The 21,058-nt window shown below is 50.7% G+C and overlaps 1 protein-coding gene across 1 annotated transcript in view; it reads left to right on the forward strand.

Moving 5' to 3' along the window:
- XKR7 (XK related 7) overlaps nucleotides 1–20,492 on the forward strand; it is a 54,250-nt gene extending 33,758 nt beyond the window's left edge. The window contains exons 2-3 of the mRNA XM_028735592.2: nucleotides 9,862–10,061; nucleotides 12,236–20,492. Of these exons, the coding sequence (XP_028591425.2) occupies nucleotides 9,862–10,061; nucleotides 12,236–13,197 (1,162 nt within the window). The 3' untranslated portion in view covers nucleotides 13,198–20,492. The remainder of the gene's footprint in view (nucleotides 1–9,861; nucleotides 10,062–12,235) is intronic.
- Nucleotides 20,493–21,058: the final 566 nt, after the last annotated feature.

Consider the following 21,058-nt stretch of genomic DNA (forward strand, 5'->3'; position numbering starts at 1 on the left):
GCGGGAAAATGATCCCAGCTGACTCCTGTCTTGCCGGAGGCATCCAGACCCTCTTGCGGAGAAGGCCGTTTGGCAGGCCCCCTTGGTGCCTTGGAGCTGTGGGGCTGACAAGCTCCTGCAGCCCTCTTTAGAGCTGATGTATGGGGCGAAAGTGCTGGAATAAGGTTTTTCTCCTGGCCCTCGGTGGCTAATGGAGTCGACCGGGAGCGTTTTATGGATCCGATATAAAAGCCATCCGTTTGGGTGACAGGTTTACTAGGTCAGGAGGGAGCTTTATAGCCCCTGTACCTCTTGCTTAATCCTTCTCCTTTCGCAGTCATCATCTCTCCCCTTTCACAAAGGCAGGAATCCCGTTCGGTGCAGAAGGGGCGCAGGAAACAAGGCTCTCTTTCCCTCTCCTCCTCCTCCTCCTCCTCCTCCCCTCTCTCTCTCTGCTTCACAAAGTGCAGAGTGAAACAATTCAGCTCGCTCTCCCAAGGGGCATTGAAGGCCACCAACCTGGCTGGCTTTAAAAGAGGAGGAGACAAATTCATGAAGGAGGAGAGGGCGATTGATCGATGGCTTCGGCCTCGGTCCAATATACCTGAAGGAGCGTCTCCATCTCCATTCTTCTACCCGGACACTGAGGTCCAGCGCCGAGGGTCTTCTGGCGGTTCCCTCACTGTGAGAAGCCAAGTTACAGGGAACCAGGCAGAGGGCCTTCTCGGTGGTGGCAGCCGCCCTGTGGAACTCCCTCCCACCAGATGTCAAGGAGAAGAACCAGACTTTTAGAAGACATCTGAAGGCAGCCCTGTTTAGGGAAGCTTTTAATGTTTGATGCATTACTGTATTTTAATATTTTGTTGGAGGCCGCCCAGAGTGGTGGGGTATAAATAATATATTATTATTATTATTATTATTATTATTATTATTATTATTACTATTACTACAACCTGGAACCTTCCTTACACCGAGAAAGAGAGAGAGAGAGACTGTTTGTATGTACAATGGTACCTCGGGTTGCATATGCTTCAGGTTACAGACTCCGCTAACCCAGAAATAGTACCTCGGGTTAAGAACTTTGCTTCAGGATGAGAACAGAAATCAGATGGCGGTGTTGCTGCGGCAGCAGGAGGCCCCATTAGCCAAAGTGCTACTTCAGGTTAAGAACAGTTTCAGGTTAAGAACGCACCTCCAGAACGAATTAAGTTCTTAACCTGAGGTACCACTGTATTATGTGATGCTGGACTGTGCAAGCATAGGACTGGGTTCCTAGTGGCTTTGGTGGGTAGCTAAAAGTTCCCAGGCCAGAGGCATTCAAATTTATATGCATATGTGCAAATTTACAAAGAATCGGTAGAATTTACATTTCATGGCGTGCAAACACATTGATTCCCCCTCCAAATCACACTAGATACATTTTCCGAATCATTTGCACCGCTTCCCAGATCACGCAGAATCAGTTCAATTTATTTAACCATTACTCCCAATTAATTCCCCACGCGGATGATCTGGATCCTGCTCCGCAATCAATTTCTCTTCATTTGCCCCCCGTTTGTGAATATTGCATCATTACCCCTCCCCCTAATTAAATTAAAGTCACAACAAATCGGGTGCTCACTGAGATTTCCTGCAAGCGGTGGAGGGGTTTTGTTTTATTATTATTTTACTCTGAGACAAGGTGGCCGGTGGTGGCCTTTCTTCTTTGATAATAAAAATGACTTAAACCAGAGGGCAAGCCAGGCCACCACCATTGCTTTTCCCGTGCACTTGCGGTTTTAGCGCTGCATAGCACACGACAACGACAGCTCAGCAGCGCACTTGCCTTTGCTGAAGAGTTTAAAAGAAGAAGAGGTGTTTTCACCGCACAGCTGATGTGTGCTGCTAGCAATTGGCTCACACACAGAGAGAGAGTCACTGACAACAGGATTTAGGCAAGAGACCCAAAAGACCCAGGGCATAGATTACAAGGAAGTTGGCTTGTTGTTTGGTTGGTTGGTTGCATTTATATATCACCTTGCTGTGGGTTAAACCACAGAGACTAGGGCTTGCCGATCAGGTGGTCGGCGGTTCGAATCCCTGCGACGGAGTGAGCTCCCGTTGCTCGGTCCCTGCTCATGCCAACCTAGCCGTTCGAAAGCACGTCAAAGTGCAAGTAGATAAATAGGTCCCGCTCCGGCGGGAAGGTAAACGGCGTTTCCGTGCGCTGCTCTGGTTCGCCAGAAGCGGCTTAGTCATGCTGGCCACATGACCCGGAAGCTGTACGCCAGCTCCCTCGGCCAATAAAGCGAGATGAGCGCTGCAACCCCAGAGTCGGCCACGGCTGGACCTAATGGTCAGGCGTACCTTTACCTTTATCTTCCAAGGTGGTCATTCTCCTCCCCCCCCATCTCATCCTCACAACAACCCTGTGAGGAAGGACAGGCTGAGAGATGGTGACTGGACCAAGGTCACCCAGTGAGCTTCATTGCTGAGTGGGGATTTGAACCCTGCATCTCACTCAATATTGTCTACACTGACCAGCAGTGGCAATTCAGGATTTCTGGCAGGAGTCTCTTACAGACCTAATCGTCATCAGCGATTGAACCTGGAGCCTTTGGCTTGCAAGACTCATCGTCCACCACTAAGCCATGGCGCCCAGCCCTCCTTTAATAACACCCTTGCATGAAGTCCTTGCTCATGCACACCTCTCCTTTTCGTAGCCAGACAAGTTTAGTGTCAACTAAATAATTCAAGAGCTGCTGTTTGCCAGGAGCTCCTTGGCTGTCCAGCATGGAGAGCTAGAATGGAAATTCTAGCTGGGATTGCCCCGCAGAGAGGGAATGAGGACTCTGTTGGCCACAACACCCCATTGGGTTGAGTGACCTTGGGTCAAGCTTTAAAAACCCTCTCTTGCATAGCTATGAGAGGACAGACTGGAGAGGAATGGAATACGGTGGTACCTCAGGTTAAGAATTAATTCATTCCAGAGGTCCATTCTTAACCTGAAGCTGTTCTTAACCTGAAGCATCACTTTAGCTAACGGGGCCTCCCGCTGCTGCTGTGCGATTTCTGTTCTCATCCTGAAGCAAAGTTCTTCACCCGAGGTACTATTTCTGAATTAGCGGTGTCTGTAACCTGAAGCGTCTGTAACCTGAAGCGTCTGTAACCCGAGGTACCACGGTACAGTGGACACTTGGGTTGCGAACGTGATCCATGTGGGATGTACGTGCGCAACCCACAGCGTTCGCAACCTGCGTCTGTGCACGCGCGGGTTGCGATTCAGCACTTCCGCACATGTGCAAAGCACAATTTAGTGCTTCTGCGCATGTGCAACCACCAAAACCCGGAAGTAACCCGTTCCAGTACTTCCAGGATTCGACGGTCCGTAACCTGGAAAAACGCAACCTGAAGTGGCTGTAACCCGAGGTATGACTGTAAAGTCCTTCTTAAACTATGGAATTCCATTGTTAGACTATGAAACTCCCTTCTGGGTGGCTTTAAAAGAGGATTAGATAAATTCATGGAGGAGGAGAGGACTATTGATGGCTACTAGCCAGGATGTCTATGCTCTGCCACCACATTTGGAGGCAGGAGTGCCAACTTGGCCCCACGACTGTGGGTACCCGGGGCTATGGGTGCCATGCAGCGTGCACAGCCCTGGCACCAAATATTTGTGGGTGCCTGGCCCCTTCATGGGGAATGTGGTGGGTGCTTTGGCCCCAGAGAGTTGGCACCTATGGTTGGAGGCAGCGATGCTTCTGAATGCCAGCTGATGGAAACCACAAGAGGGGAGAGTTGCTCTTGTGCTCGGATCCTGCTCCGATCCTCCTTTCCCACAGGCACCAGGGTTGGCCATTGTGAGAACAGAATGCTGGACTCGGTGAGCAATTGGCCTCATCCAGCAGGCCCTTCTTATGTTCTTAGTTCATGTACAGCCTTGGTGTTTTATGGCAAGAATTGGGGAGTCGGGGGTCCTGCTAAACTGGTGAAGCAACATGGAGAAGTCAGCTCTCTCCGGCAGAAAAACTGTTAAGAGGATGAGGCTATCAGGAAGGGAAAAAAACTTGAATCCGTTCCAAACATGCCCTGGAACAAAACCTCCCCCAGTGTTCTCATTTGGAAATGTACCTTAGCTCAATCAAAACATGGTTTAATATTCACAGGACGAAAATAGTTCCTTGCTGGAGCGTAAATAGAAAGTTCAACCTGTTTGAAAATGCTCCCCTTCCCCCTTCATATGTGCTGCAATCCACGCTTCGCTGAAGTCAAGAGCAAAACCCACACTGGTTTTTAATTACAGTTTTCTGACGGCTTTTGTTTGTCTGTCCGTCCTCCCCCCGTCCTGCAGTCTGAAATGTTCCATTGTGTGTCCATCATGACAATTTAGAAAATCTGCCCACCCCATCTTCTCCACCCCAGTCGTTCCTCTTTTCTCTTATGCTGGCATAGAATTCCGATTAATTTCTTGGAGAGAGGGGGGGGGGAGAGAGTCTTCTAGTGGCACCTTAAAAACTTTCAAAGTTATTATGGGATGAGCCTTTCTGGATTACAGCCTGCTTCATCAAAAGCATGCAGTGCTGTCCTGCAGTACAAATATCTGTGTCTGGGTGGGGCAGAGGATGATAAACCATGAGGTCGGGGGGGGGGGTGCGCCAAAAAGTACAGACAATTACAGCATCCCTGAAATCATGCATATATGTGCTTGCAAGCCGGGATAGAATTTAATGCATCTGGTGAAGTGGACTGCAGTCCCTGAAGTCTTATGCCATTATCATAGAATCATAGAGCTGGAAGGGATCAACAAGGGCTGTCTGACCCAACCCCCTGCAATGCAGGAATCTCAACTAGATCATACATGACAGGTGGCCATCTAACCTCTGCTTGAATCACAACCTCCCAAGATAGTCCTTTCCACTGTCAAATAGCTCTTAGTCTCAGGAATGTCTGCCTGGTGTTTAGTCAGAATCTCCTTTCTTGTCACTTGAATCTGTTGATTTGGGTCCTACCCTGCAGAGCAGGAGAAAACAAGCTTTTTCCATCCTCCACATGACGATCCTTTTGATAGTTGAAGATGGCTATCATATCTCCGAAGAATTGATCCTTTGAATTATGGTGCTGGAGGAGACTCTTGAGAGTCCCATGGATTGCAAGAAGAACAAACAACATCATATCTCCTCTCAGTACTCTTGAGTACTAAACAAACTCAATTCCTCAAGCAATCCTCCTCATAAAGCTTGGTTTTCCAGGCCCTTGGTCATCCTAGTTGCCCTCCTCTGCCCATGTTCCAGCTTGTCAACATTCTTTCTAATATGTGATGCCCACTTCTGTGGGTGCAGCCTAGGATAGCATTAGCTTTTTTTGCTGCTACATCACAGTGCTCCCCTAAAGACCTTAGAGCCGGGGCAGATTTGTATGGGAGGTTTGGGATAATACGGTCCTTCAGATCTCTCTCCCTGCACTGCACTGGGCTCCAGGATCAGGTATAAATCTCACTTCTCTTTTTCTTTTTGTGGGAGAAATCTGCTGTTTAGAATGTTGTTGTTTAGTCATTTAGTCATGTCCGACTCTTCATGACCCCCTGGACCAGAGCACGCCAGGCACTCCTGTCTTCCACAGCCTCCGGCGTTCGGGTTCCAAAACGTTCGTCAACAGAGACGTTCAAGAACCGAGGTTCCACTGTACTAGCTGTCATGGACTGGCTGGACACGGAGGAGGAGTGGAAGGCAGCAGCTGGGGAACCCCCAAGGGAAGAAAACTCAGAGCCAGGGGGTTGGGGGTGGGATGGTGATGAGTGGTCAAAGGGAGAAGCGGGAGAAGACTGAGAGGAAGAGATTTCAGCAGCATTTGGTGAGCTTTTCTTGGACACTGTACTTCTGCTGATGCAGCCTAGAATTGTTGTTGTTGTTTAGTCGTTTAGTCGTGTCCGACTCTTCGTGACCCCCTGGACCAGAGCACGCCAGGCACTCCTGTCTTCCACTGCCTCCCACAGTTTGGTCAAACTCATGCTGGTAGCTTCGAGAACACTGTCCAACCATCTCGTCCTCTGTCCTCCCCTTCTCCTTGTGCCCTCCATCTTTCCCAGCATCAGGGTCTTTTCCAGGGAGTCTCCTCTTCTCCTGAGGTGGCCAAAGTCTTGGATCCTCAGCTTCAGGATCTGTCCTTCCAGGGAGCACTCAGGGCTGATTCCCTTCAGAATGGAGAGGTTGGATCTTCTTGCAGTCCATGGGACTCTCAAGAGTCTCCTCCAGCACCAGAATTCACCATTTAGAATAGCCTGGGCCTAAGCCCTACATACATGAAATGGTGTTCACCCCATCAGCTGTCACGGCACCCCAAACAGTGACTTACAACATGCAGATGGAGCAATATGTCGCTTGCAGAGAGCGTGCTGCTGAACTGGCCTGAGAATCTTTAGCACTGTGACGACGACGACAGAATATTTGCACTTGACTCTGTGGAACCTTTTCGGGTTCGGGGAACCTTTCAGAAAGATGGGGTGCAGGGAAAGCGTGGCAGCAGAGGTGCGGTGGAAGCAGGGACGAGTGTGTCAGTATTTGCAATAAACACCTAAAAGAAAAGCCTTTTTTGGGTAGCAGCAGAACTACGTCTCCCCCAAACACCTACACGAAGTGCAGATTGACGGGCAGATGGTCGACACAGTCTTCGGCAGCAGGAGCCAAGGATCTTGTCGTCATCCGGCCCTGCGAGGAGTACACTGCTACAGCTCCATGTGGCTCTGGGAGACCAGCTGTTCCTGCCTCCTTCTCTGGCACATTTGATCAGTGCAATGAGCTGTCTATAAAATCTCCTCCCCATCACAGCACCCATTTGATGGGCGTTTCACTAGAAGTCGGGTGAAGGTTGGTTCTGGAGCTGGCAGACCTAGAGGGAGACAGACAAACGTTCTACAGACGTCCTTCCTTCTCCACGCAAACTAATTTTCCGCCTACAGCTGGCCTGAGGGAGGATCTCCCTGCAACAGGTATGAGTGCCGCTGGAGGACAGGAGACAGCCGTGCAAAGGAAGTGCAGGATGACCAACAGACACAAGCCTGCTCTGTTGGTAGCAAGTGATCGGAGCTGCCTCTTTCACCTGGCATGGCTCTTGGGCTTTTAAACATGGCGGACTCTCCTTCACTGGAGGTTTGTAAACAGATGGTCACCTGGCAGGGAAACTTTAGTCACGATTTCTGCATCACAGGAGGTTGGGCTAGATGACCTTTGGGGACATTTCCAACTCTATGATTTTATGATTCATTCATTCATTCATTTCATTCATTCATTTATTTACGGCTATTAGCCCATAAAATATGTACATTTTATGATTCTAAAAGTGAAAGGGATGGTGAAAAAAACCACTCCTGCTTGTTGATTTTCTTAAGGAGAAATGGAAACTGTATCCCTGCCCTTCTGCCACCCCTGTTGAAGCATCCTTTACCTAGGTTGTGTTGCGGCTGTGGGAAGTGGTGGCAGTTTGGGGTGAGATCTTGTGAGATTTGGGGGTGACCTCATGAGATCTCACTGGAAATCATAGGAGGAAACTCCTAGGAGCCAAAGTTCCTTCACGCCACCACCACAAAAAAACCACAAGGTTTACTCACATCAAAAGTCTTGTTAGGATGCATATACATATACAGTGATGAAAATCAGGTAGGCAATAATCCCAAAATGTTACAAATATCCATAGTCCAGCTCAAAATGGCAATTGCTCTCTGGAGGAGAACAAAGATACTGTCTTCATCCATTGCAAATAGAAAAAAGTGTGTGAGTTGCAGGTAGGAATTAACCCATTGTACAGTGGAACCTCTGGTTAAGTACTTAATTCATTCCAGAGGTCTGTACTTAACCTGAAACTGTTCTTAACCTGAAGCACCACTTTAGCTAATGGGGCCTCCTGCTGCTGCCATGCCGCCGGAGCATGATTTCTGTTCTCATCCTCAAGCAAAGTTCTTAACCTGAAGCACTATTTCTGGGTTAGCGGAGTCTGTAACCTGAAGCGTATGTAACCTGAAGCGTATGTAACTTGAAGCGTATGTAACCTGAGGTACCACTGTATTTTCCCCCACCACCAGGTTTGGAAGTATGATGTCATAGAGGTTCTGCCATTTAGGTTCTGAAACAGCAGGCTACCTTCGTCCCGGTTTGCAATTGTCTAGCAATCATGCCTTTGTGATTTTGTCTGCACATCCTCCCACAGGGAGTTCGAGTCGGTGTCAGCAGTACGGAGCCAGACAAATCAGTGTCCTGTCTCATCATAAGACACCTCTGTTGGTGCTGCTTCTTGTGGGAATGTTCAGGGATGCAGGAGAGGATATATTGTCTGAGAATAGCCTTTCCAACTTGTGTTAACAAGTTCGCAATTTAGCAGAGTAACATCCCCCTTTTTAAACTCACAGCGGAATGCTTTTGCTCAGGCTCGCTAAAGCCTCTATAATAACTGTTCTGGTATTTCCCCCTTTTCTCCTCATAAAAGATAAGACACGACACCATCTTCTATAAAAGTATAAAAAGGTTTACTCACACATCATTCTGTTCACAATCGGATCCCAGAAGGCAGACTTCGCTTAGAAAAGTAACATACACCTGGAAACTATCTCATAAGGAGACAGAGAGCCTCTTTGGCTAAGCAGATGTTGCTTCTTTGATGCATGTAGTCAAAGAGAGAGATGGCTGCCCTGCCCTGTGCTTTTGTCGTTACCTGCACAGGTGAGGCCACGCCCACCTCTAGTCACATGCAGAGGAAGTCTGTCCCAGCCCAGAAGGAAACAGGATGTTTTCCAGCTTGCTGGACAAACATTCCTCCCCATGTGTAAACATGTTCAATCTAGGAATGTTGTACTTGACTGCTCTTGTGTTTCACATCCAACTCAACCAGGATGCAGCTTCAGTACCTGAGAAGGCATTGGCTCACATTAACCCTTTGTTCCCTGGGCACTTCCCCTTCCTCTTCTCTTCTTAGTAAACTCCTAGGGCAAGGACCCAGTCTACTTGCTTATGGGATTCACATAGTGGTGCTGTATGAACAATTGTGCAATCACCATCCCAAGTATAAATTGTTGCTATCTTGTGAGGGCTTTGTGTGACCATAGAACAGCAGGATGTGCATTTACTTATTTATTTGAACCAAGCTGAGCAGAAGCAGGACCCCACCCACTTAGAAGCCAAGCTGGAGGTTCTCAGACAGCCTGGCAGAGCACAGGTGAGGAACCTGAGACCCTCCTGTCCTTGCTGGATTACAACGTCAATCTTCCCTGACCATTGTCCCATGCTGACTGCAGGGGCTGATGGGAGCTGGAGTCCAATGGCACCTGAGTGTTGCAGGTTCCCCACCTTTGCAGCAGACTTTCAAGGAGGATTCCAACTAGACGGATCAGAGCTTCTTGCTCGAATTGAGCAACCAAACAGCAGTGGTAGAGGAAACCTCTCTGGCACCCGGGGCAGGGCAAACCTCCTGGCGGCGCATGCGCAATGCCCATACAGATGGTGCATGCGCGGTGCCCGAATGGACGATGCTCAAGCGGCAGCCTGTATGGACAACGCATGCGCAGTGTGCCCTCGGTTGCTCTACAGCAGGGGGGGGCAGTGGGCCATCTTGCCCGCCCCGCCCCCTTCATACGCCCCTGCCAAGCAGGAGCCAGCAGTTATACGAGGCCAAATGCAACCATATTGGCTTAGTGTAATCACCTGATCTTTGCTGGGATGCAAACTGCGCTATACTTTCCGGCCAGCTGCAGCGGTGGCGCTCTGTGGCCCTGGACATCAGGCCAGCAGCTCCCTCTAAAGGGGCAAGGAAAAAGACTCCTGATCCCATTTCAATAATCTGCAGTTTGGTCCCCGCAGGCTTTTGGATCTCCAGTCTTCACCTGCTGTCTTCCACATGCCCCCTCTCTCTTCTGCGCAGGTACCTGCGGACCCTGTACCTGGGTCTCCAGAGCCGCTGGCAGTCGGAGAATCGCCGGCGGCACTTCTACTGGAGGATGATGTTTGAAAGCGCCGACATCAGCATGTTGCGGCTCCTGGAGACCTTCCTCAAGAGTGCCCCGCAGCTGGTGCTGCAGCTCAGCATCATGGTGCAGCAGAACAGGATTGATCCTTTGCAGGGTGAGTGGAGCCTGCGGAGAAGCCCCCTCAAAGCCCATCTAAGGGCAGCAGCCCTCACCAAACCGGTGGTGATTTAAGTTGCTTGCACCTAAGTACAGGGATGCCTGCACAGCTGATTTGGAGGCCTTGTACTGCCAGCCCACTTCTCCAAAAGATGCGGTGTTTTTTGTTTTGTGATAAGGAAATTAGAAAATGCACTAGGAAAATGAAATATACTTGGAGTCGAGAGTGGATTTCATGCTCTTTATTCAGCTCATAGTGGTGAGGAGGAATGGAAGTTCCCCCAGAATGTCTGCTTTATATACATTATTTACACAATGGGCCCCACGTGATTGGCTGATTCCAGGATTCACCTGTAGGCCAATCAGGTTGCGGATTCACTTCCACCTGGAGCTGGATTGGGTGGCTCCTGTGGACCAATCAGAATCCTATTGTTCTAGGACCAATCAGACTGCTGCATTCTGGACCCTATTGTTCTAGGACCAATCAGACTGCTGCATTCTGAATCCTATTGTTCTAGGACCAATCAGACTGCTACATTCTGGATCCTATTCAACCTAGTACATAACAGAAAGTTTGGGATGATGCTGGCTTTGATGCAACCTCATCTAACCTCCCTAAAAACAAATCAGAACAAACACTCTGTGAGCAACTTGTCTGTTGCTCCCGTCAATAAATTCTCGACCAGGTGATGGGAGGAGGATTTGATTCAGTAACTGGGGAGCACAGCATCACTTTTGCCTTTCCATAACTATCATAGGAACTGAGCATGCTGAGGCTTACTTCTGAGCAAACATGGCTAGAATTCTACTCTTTCCCCCCAGAGGCCTTTGCACAAATCCAGCTATCGTTTTTGGGCAGGTGATGCGTGACTGTAACAGCATTTGCACCTGAGATTTGATATTAACAATCAAGTCAATGCTGCGATTATTTCATTTCACCCCAAGTATTTCCGTATTTTTTAAAAAGAAAGAAAGAGGTAAAAAAAATGTTATATTTTCCACACCTTCAAAATTTTCAGAAATGTTGTATCTCTTCCTGTCCCTCAATCCTTTACCCTGTAGTGCTCACTTTCTCCACCTTGCTGTTGCTTCCTGATGTACACCTGCAATTTTACCTCTTTCTTTCCATTTTCAGGCTGTCACCTTCTTTCTGTTCTCTCTCCATCTTCCCCGCACCCTCTACTCATGCTTCCTGTTTCCACAATAAAAATGACTATGCTGGGCCAGAGCATAGAATAATAGTTAGTTTTAGGAAATGGGAAGTCCTGTGCAGTGCAAATGCACCTCTAGTGGGGTTTTTTAAGAGGAGGCAAAACACAATGCTCTCTCCATACTTCCACAAATCTCTCCTGTGCCTCTCAGCTCCTCCGCCCCTCACCCTAAGCAGGTCAAATGCTTCATAAGGAACAGATTCCTTCTCCCAGCATCACTGGGAGAGAGGGGGGCATGATGCTGAAGGTGACAAAGAGGATCTCCTGCCAGCGTGTTTGCACTGCGCTGGCCTCCTGATCGTTACAGGGTGTCCCCCTCTTTTCTTTCCAAACTGCTCCACCCTCCTACAGCTCGTCTCTCTCTGTGTGCTATATATTTCCTTGAGGTGGGCATGACCAGCATTACAGACGCGGCCACAAAGTTGTGACCCAATCCCCTCTTATCTATTGATTTCCTTGCATCCCATGTTTTCTCAAAGGAGCTCAGGGTGCACAGACAATTCTCCCCCTCTCCGTTTGATCCTCAACATCAACCCTGTGAGGCAGTTTAGGCTGGGAAGCAAGGACTGGCATCCAAGGTCACTCCCAGTGAGTTTCATGGCCAACAAGTGGGGATCTGAACCCCAGCCTCCCATAAACCCTAGTCCAACGCTCTAACCACCACACCACGATTGGCTCCTGTTCTTGACATTTCCTCAACCACGACTCCGTTCTTCCTGCCTGTGTGCCTTTCTCACATGCACACAGGGTCAGGCTAGTACCAGCATCCTCCTGCTCATCCTTCCATCGCTCCAGTCTTTCTCCACGACCTCTGTCTCCTGTCCTCCTCTTGGACACCAGCCTTCCTGCCTCCACCTCCCTCTCTCTCTCCTCCTGCGATCCCTCAGTAAGACCGTTACTCTTCCCCCTAATTCCCGGCTTTCCCTTTCTCTCTCTCTCTCTCTCTCTCTCACCTGGGCAGGTCTCTCGGCTTCCGCCTCGCTGGTGTCCCTGGCCTGGACGCTGGCTTCTTACCAAAAGGTGCTGCGGGACTCCCGGGAAGACAAGATGCCCATGTCCTACAAGGGGGCGGTGACGCAAATCCTCTGGCACCTCTTCACCATCGCCGCCCGGGCCATCGCCTTCGCCCTCTTCGCCTCGGTGTTCCACCTCTACTTTGGGATCTTCATCGTCACCCACTGGTGCATCATGACCTTCTGGATCATCCAAGGCGAGACGGATTTCTGCATGTCCAAGTGGGAGGAGATCATCTACAACATGGTGGTGGGCATCATCTACATCTTCTGCTGGTTCAACGTCAAGGAAGGCCGCAGCCGCTGCCGCATGTCCATCTACTACGTCATCATCCTGTCGGAGAACGCCGCCATGACGGGCCTCTGGTACTGGTTCAGGGACCAGAGCGGGGTCCCCGAGTCCAACGCCTTAATTGTCGTCTGCGTGGTCACCTCCAGTTTCGCCTTAGGGGTCTTCTTCATGTTCATCTACTACTGCCTCTTGCACCCCAACGGAACCATTTTCGGGCCGCGCGGCGGGGGCTGCGTGTGCGGCGAGGAGCCCACTGCGGTCCCTTGCGGGGCGGGGCCCCCGGCCGACGTCGTCACCAGCCCCCCGCGCTCCTTGCCGAGGACTACAGGGGCCGAGAGGGAGGGCGTGCCGGGGGACAGAGACAGCTGCGTGCCGGTCTTCCAGGTGAGGCCCAGTGTCCCCCCCACGCCCGTCGCCCGGGCCCCACGGACAGAGGGGCCCGTCATCCGCATCGACTTGCCCCGCAAGAAATACCCTGCCTGGGATGCCCACTTCATCGACAGGCGCCTCCGAAAGACCATCCTGGCGTTGGAGTACACCTCGCCCGCTACTCCGCGCCTGCAGTACCGCACGGTGGGGGTCTCTCAGGAGCTGCTGGAGTACGAGACCACGGTGTAAAGCGGAGCCCCCCCCTCCCGTGGGGGCCTGGAGCCACACTGCAGGGGCCCTTCCCAACCCTGAGGGCCACGCCTGGCTCCTCAGCAGCCAGAGCGAGCTGGCCTTCTGGTCCTCTCCCCGCCATCTTTAAGGCGAGGCGACGGAGGCCCAGAAAGCAGCGTCTTGACCCCAATGTCTCGTCAGCAACTTTGATTTGGTCTTTCTTTCTGTCCCCCCAACTCACACACACACAGCACTGACGACTCCTGGTCCCCAACTCCTCCAGAGACAGGGGCGAGCTGGATTGAGGCCAATTGGTGCTATCTCTCCTCCGCAGTCTTGCTGCCCGGCCGTAAGGTTTCTCATCCCCCTCCCCATGCCTCAGGCAGGGTGTGCTGTTTCTCCTCCTGCCTTGAATGGGGGGGATGCCACCCACCCCCTAGATGCACCCCTGTGAAGGAGGCCCTGTGGTCTCTCCCAAAATACCTCACCTGTTCACCTGAGCCCAGGTAGCTAAGGCCTCTCGAGTCCGTGGGTTATTTGCTGACCTCTGGTTGTTGGGCAATGGGGAGAATAGGCCGCCTAAGAGTGGCTGGGCAGTGATGATGGGGGTCAAAGTCAACCTGTGGGCAGGTGGCGGCGTTGATTCTGGGGATGCTAAGGGGTGCTGGAGAGTCAAAAGATGGCTTCTGGGAGGGAGATAGGAGTGGCTCATAGGGGCTGGCGATGGGCCTTCAGGGGCTGTGTGATACCTGCTGGCATCCGTGTGGGTTTGATGTGAGGGTCCGGTGCCACCTTCCCTTCCCTGGTGCCTTCCAGAAGTTTTGGGCTACAACTCCCATCAGCCCAAACACCTGGAGGGTACCAGAGAAGGCTGGTCTGGGGCACATTGGTAATATAAACAGACCCTTCTGTAAACAGACCATGGGGCTGAAACGAGAGCAGATTTAGCCCTCAAAAACATGACCGCCCGTCTCGTTCCTCGTCCATCTCCATTGGGTGTCCGTTTTCTCACGACACGCGTTCCCTCATTTAAATATATGTAGATTTGACATTGACAAGGAGGGCTTCCAGGAATGAATGGGTCTTCTTCCAAGCCCTGCGGGCATAAAAGATGGGGCACGCACCATTAATACGCCAAGCCAAGGAGCCGGTCTCTAAGGACATGTTACCTACATTGCAGCCCTATCTTGGTTTCTATACCTCTTCTTGAAGCTTTCCCCTCCCCAAAGATCCCTGGGGATTGTAGTCGGCTCAAGGTCACCGACAGTGTTCTGCTAAAGGGAGCCCCCCCCTCACAGAACTACAGTTCCCAGGGTTCCTTGGGGGAGGGGGCGTGGCCATTGCACCACTTTAGTCTGTAGTGTAGATATATATGCCTTAAAGGAGGTGCTGTGAGTGTTCTAGCCAGGATCAAGTGGGCTGTCGTCCCCGGTCCCCCCTGCTCAGCCCACTGAGGAAAGAGCTTCTCAGCCGAGTGTGTTGGTGGCAGCAGCCGCTGCTTCGTGGCTTCCCAGATGATATATTTTTTCCCAACTGCCCGACAAAAAGCTCTGTTCAGGCCGATCGCAGCAGTGTTGGCCCTGCGGCTTGAGCGACCCAGAACAGAAGTTTATGCAGTAGGTGGGTATTCATCTCCATAGCGCTATCAGTATACATTGGTGCTTTTTTTGGAATGACATGTAGAAAAGAAGCAGCGTCTATCTGTCATGGATGCTGTAGCTGGGACTCCTGCACTGCAAGGGGTTGGACTAGATGAACCACGGGGTCCCTTCCGACTCTACCATTTCGTGATTCTAAGGGAAAGCTAGCAGCCATGTGGTTACAGAATAATGTGTGCACGACTTGATCGGGCTGGATGGTAAGCAGATAATGACACACAGAGTCCCACTGGCCCGTCAAGTCCAGCACCCTGTTTTCAAAGCAGCCAACTAGATGGGAAACTGGCAATCAGGATTTGAACCCAAGACCCCTCTCCCTTCCTGTGGTTTTCAGCAGCTGGTATGCAGGAGCATTGCCGTCTCCAACTGTGGAGTCAGAGCAGAGCCATCATGGCTTAATAATAATAATAATAATAATAATAATAATAATAATTTATTATTTGTACCCTGCCCATCTTGCTGGGTTTCCCCAGCCACTCCGGGCGGCTTCCAACAAAGACCAAAAATACACTCAAATGTTACACATTTAAAACTTCCCTGAACAGGGCTGCCTTCAGATGTCTTCTGAATGTCAGGTAGTTGTTTATCTCTCTGACATCTGGTGGAAGGGTGTTCCACAGGGCGGGCGCCACCACCGAGAAGGCCCTCTGCCTGGTTCCCTGTAACTTGGCTTCTTGCAGTGAAGGAACTGCCAGAAGGCCCTTGGCGCTGGACCTCAGTGTCCGGGCAGAACAATGGGGATGGAGACGCTCCTTCAGGTATACTGGACCGAGGCTATTTAGGGCTTTAAAGGTCAGCACCAACACTTTGAATTGTGCTCGGAAACGTACTGGGAGCCAATGTAGGTCTTTTAAGATGGGTGTTATGTGGTCTCGACGGCCGCTCCCAGTCACCAGTCTAGCTGCTGCATTCTGGATGTTTGTCCTGATGGAAGATCCAGTTCTCCTCTGGGCCCTGGGCTTTTCGTGCCTGCCTGACTTGTGCTGACACCTCCAGTACAGTTGATATAAGCCACTTAGGAGATCACTCAGCTAAGCTAGGCCAAACAGCACAGCAAAGGCTAAGGCTGAGGCAGGTTCTTTCCCTCTGAGAAAGGATAAGGGCCATAGCTCAGATGCAGAACTCTTGCTTTTCATGCAGGAAGTCCCCAGCATTGCCAGGTAGGTCTGGGAAAGTCCTCAGGCTGAAGCCCTGCAGAGCCAGCCCAACGCTGAGCTGGATGGACCAATAATCTGGTTCACCAGAAAGCAGCTTCCCATCTCACTGAGTTCCATGGTGCCAGTTGGCAGCGTCCTGAAAAAGCTAACCCAGCTGGAGTTTGTGACGGGGCCGGTGGCTTCCTCGCCACCACGGAATCATAGAATGGTCAAGTTGGAAGGGGCCCTCCAAAAGCCATCTAGTCCAACCCCCTACAATGTAGGAATCACAGTGAAAGGATCCCTGGCAGATGCCCACCTGACCTCTGCTCTGAATCTTCCATTGAGGGAAAGCTCACTTCCATCCATGCGAATGGTACACCACCAAGCAGATGTGGGTATTTAAACCAAACTGGTTGTCAAAGGGCTTACAGTTTTAACCGAGGTGTGGAGGAAACAAACTGCTGGATGGAGCTGGTGTGAGCTGTAGGGCGAAACATCTGGAGGGCACCATGTTGGCAAAGGAGCTTGCTTGGCCGTGTCTTTGGCAGCTTGGTAGTGGTTTCATTGGCAGCTGCCATTGCTGTTCTCCAGGCGTCCAGACGTCTTAGAACTTCTGGGTGCAGCCCATGTGAACCAGCTTCCCCTGGTTCAGTCTGAAGAAGGAAGGCTAAAGTCATTGGCTAATCCTCTTGTGTGTGAAACAAAATTTAAAAAATCCTTCCAGTAGCACCTTAGAGACCAACTAAGTTTATTATTGGTATGAGCTTTCGTGTGCATGCACACTTGGCATCTGAAAAAGTGTGCATGCACACGAAAGCTCATACCAATAACAAACGTAAAGGACCCCTGACCATTAGGGCCAGTCGTGGCCAACTCTGGGGTTACGGTGTTCATCTCGCTTTATTGGCCAAGGGAGCCGGCGTACAGCTTCCAGGTCATGTGGCCAGCATGACTAAGCCGCTTCTGGCGAACCAGAGCAGCGCACGGAAATGCCGTTTACCTTCCCGCCAGAGTGGTACCTATTTATCTACTTGCACTTTGATGTGCTTTCAAACTGCTAGGTTGGCAGGAGCAGGGACCGAGCAACGGGAGCTCACCCCATCGCAGGGATTCAAACCGATCAGCAAATCCTAGGCTCTGCGGTTTAACCCACAGCGCCATCTGTGTCCCCTATAACAAACTTAGTTGGTCTCTAAGGTGCTACTGGAAGGAATTTTTAAATTTTGTTTTGACTACAGCAGACCAACACGGCTATCTACCTGTAACTAGAACCTCTTGTGTGTGTTAAGGGGCGGGCAGGGGGCTTGTTATGGTTACACAGTTATTGGGAAAGGGATTTGGCATAGGATTTGGCACAGGATCCTGGGAGCTCTCCAACGCTTTGTCCAAGGGCTGAAACCTAGCGCTGAAAACGAGGTCCCTAGCATAGCTCTGAATCGGATCACAGCTGCCTCCCTGCACCTTCCTTGGCAGCTGAGCTTGATTTTGCTCCCTAGGAACCGAGACTCTATTGGGAGAGCAAGAAGGAAGCAATATCGGGCCATGTAGTCATAAAGGCAATTGAGACCTGCAGTATGGGGTGGTCCCATTCACTGTGCCAGCCAGCCAGCTGTGCCCTCCTGCGGATGACTCCATTCCATTCCTTTTCCCTCCTGGTTTTCTGTCCCTCCACCCCACCTGCAAGTATCAGTGAGCACTCCATAGCTACTCGGCCCTCAATGGGCTGTTTTCGGAGGTTCCTCCACTCCTCCATATTCCTTCCCCGGCCCCCAGATGATTTTTTGTACCTTAGCATTCCTCTGAAGCTGCTGATTCCTGCAGTTCATATCCTGTTGATCCAAAGAAGTCCCTAAAAGGCCATCTGGCAGCATCTATCAGAACTGCTTCCTCTGCAGGGCTGGTGCAAACCATCATTGTCTCCTGCCTGGTGAACTGGACCAGCTCTTGATGGTCTGTTCTTTTGCCTGGGATGTGCAGTTGTTGGTCTGAGGTCTTGCCACGGGTCCAATTCGAAAGGGCAGAATTCTGCACTCTTTCTGAGGAGGGGAAGTAGCTCAGCTGCAGAGCATCTGCACCCGAATGCAGAAGGTCTCTGGGTCAGGCGCCATTGGCATCCCTATGTGGGGCAGGGAGAGAGTCCACCTGGAGAGCCATTGCTGACAGTACTGAGCTAGAAAGACCATTGCTCCAACTTAGTTCAAGGCAACTTCCTGTGTTCCTGGAGTTTCCAGTACAAAAAAGACAGTCACGGACCCGAGAAATTGCACAAAACAAATGAAATACCGGTATTTCATTTGTTTTGTGCAATTTCCTGGAGTTTCAGCTTCTGTCTGCAGCCTTATGGTTGAAAAGACATGACACAAAAGGGAAAAGGAACAGGGAGGGAAGAGGAAAAATAGCAAACTCGGGCGCCAGTCCTTTAAGTAAATAGTAGCCATTCTAAGCACTTGGGATGCTTACGCAGCCAGGTATGCAGCAGATGTGAAGTCCCTGCAATGCTACTTGTTCTGTTGAGGGGATGGTTTTGGACGGGCAAATAATCATCTCCTTCATCACCACCACTACCAGAAATTTAGGAGGGCTGAAGCGGAAAGAACAAACCAAGGCAGCTTTGGGTATCTGGTGCTACATGCCCTCGTCACCCAAACCAAAGGCACCATTTCCCCCGGTGACACATCTCTTGGGTGCCCAGCTGCCCCCCTCCCCACAATGGTTATGGGTTTTGATAGGGACTGAAGCTTCTGCCTGCTGGGCCTTTCTGGGAAGGGGAACATGAAGGACTGGACAGTCCTGAGCATGAGTGTGCGCGTGTTTTGCTCCCTCTCCTTGTGGGGAAAACGGCACGATTAGCAATGACCTTGAAACGCCCTTCTGTGGGTCTTTCAGAAGGGCTGGGGGAGCCTCCGAGAGCTGAGCAAAGCCATTCTTTTGAGATGTGCAGCATCTCTGCAGCATCCTCTACATGAGGAGCTCTTGCTGGGGGAGGGGGAGATCCTGCTGGCAAAAGGAGGGGGGGTCTACTCTCTATGCACTCTCGCCACGGTCTTCTCAGCCTCTGGGCTGCGAGCTCTCTCAACCTTTGCAATAATCTCAGAGTAGATCCCAAGCAGACACTCCTGCAGCCGGCCAGCGTCTTCTCTCCCCCTGGTGATGTGTACAGGTGCGTGAGTTTGGTGTGGGTGCCAGCACATGTCTCTGCATGCAAAAGGCAGCGATGGAAGGGAGATTAAAAGGAGAACACAATAGCATCCACCCTCTCTCCCCAGACTGAGGGGGTCCCCTTCTGAGTTTCTGTAGCTCTGCCATACAGCTCTCCTTGACCTGGGACAGGGCGATGGAGCTCTGCAGATGGACTGGAGCAACCCAGGCGGATGGGCGGGGTATAAATAATAAAATTATTATTGCCATGTTGGAACATCCATCTGAGATTACGGGGTGCAGCTGGGGAATCAGTGGGGATCATGGGTGGCCAAGGAGCTTTGGAGTGAGAGAGAAAACAAAACTCCCATTATTCACAACTTTTTCTGTTGCTGTTTTCGGTGTTTCATGGAAGCTGAAAATAGGGCTGACTTAACAAAACGGCGAGTGAAACCTTTGAAAAATGTATGCTTTGCTGTTACCTGGATCCTGAACGAAGGATGCCACAATTCCCACAAGAGTGCATCGTATCCATGAGGAAATCTATTTTGAAAACCAGACCTTGTATTGCTTCACTCTTAAGCCGTCTCTCCCCAGTTAAAGACCACCGTGCAACCCAGAAACGAGGATTTCCGGCCCAGGTTGAAGGCCCACGTGCCGAATTTTGAACCTGGGTGCAAGATTTAGGTCTCCCTGGGATGGTGGCGCGTGTGGAAGGGGGGAGTGGCTTTGCTTTTTAAGAGAAACACTGGTTTGGGGGTGAGGGGCAGGGCAGGTGTGTCTTCAGAGGTGCTACACACACACACACACACACACACACACACACACTCTTTTCAAAATGAGGATGCTGAACTCCTGGCTTACCCTGGTGCAAATTAGAAGCAGGACTGCCAGGTCCGACTTTCCAAAAAGAGGAAAGGGAGGACGAGGATGCTCTGTGGCTGTGATGTTCTGAGATAAGAGCCATTCAGTATCTTCTGTGGAGTTATGATGCTCAAGGAAAAGCTGTTTTAGAATCCAGAGCCCTGTTTAGGCTTTTTTGGCGGGGCCACTCTGATCTATGCTAGGCCAAGGAACTGGCTGACGTGGGCCAGCCGCTGACCATGGAGGAAGGGGCGGAGGACCCCACATGGACACATTCTCCCCTCCCCATCCGTGCCTCCCTCCCCTTCTCCCTCCGCCTTCCTGGGATCTGGTCCTCTCCACCACGTTCTGTACATACATCAAACGCCTCTTTCTTCTCTTGACTCTCCCACGCAGACACATGTTGGTGGGCGGGAGGAGCCGAGGATCTGTACTGAGACTCTTTTGTATACCACAAACTTTTTGTATATTTTTAATTCTGCTGCAACATGATATTAAAATTCATTTCAATAAAGCCTGCCGGGGTGAGGCTCTTTCTTCTCCTTCCTCCTGCCTGCTTTCTCTTCTCCTCTGCAGGCAAACCACGCTTCTAATTGCCATTGAGGAATAGCATGCAATTCACCTGTGGAACTCATTGACACAGGATATGATGAGGATCACTCGCTTAGATGGTTTAAAAACAGATCAGGCTCAGCGGGGGTGGGGCCCTCTGGACAACCTCTTTATTGACAATTCACCCAGATTTGTTTGCAGAAAACTTGCAGGAAGATTATACTCTTTTTTTGTTTAGTTGTTTAGTAATGTCCGCCTCTTCATGACCCCCTGGACCAGAGCACGCCAGGCATTCCTGTCTTCCACTGCCTCCCGCAGTTTGGTCAAACTCATGCTGGTAGCTTCAAGAACACTGTCCAACCATCTCCTCCTCTGTCATCCCCTTCTCCTTGTGCCCTTTCCCAACATCAGGGTCTTTTCCAGGGAGTCTTCTCTTCTCATGAGGTGGCCAAAGTATTGGAGCCTCAGCTTCAGGATCTGGCCTTCCAGTGAGCACTCAGATTATACTCTACCCAGTGTTTATTGAGT

This window comes from Podarcis muralis, chromosome 5, assembly GCF_964188315.1.
Source record: "Podarcis muralis chromosome 5, rPodMur119.hap1.1, whole genome shotgun sequence".
In the NCBI taxonomy this organism is placed as follows: Eukaryota; Metazoa; Chordata; class Lepidosauria; order Squamata; family Lacertidae; genus Podarcis; species Podarcis muralis.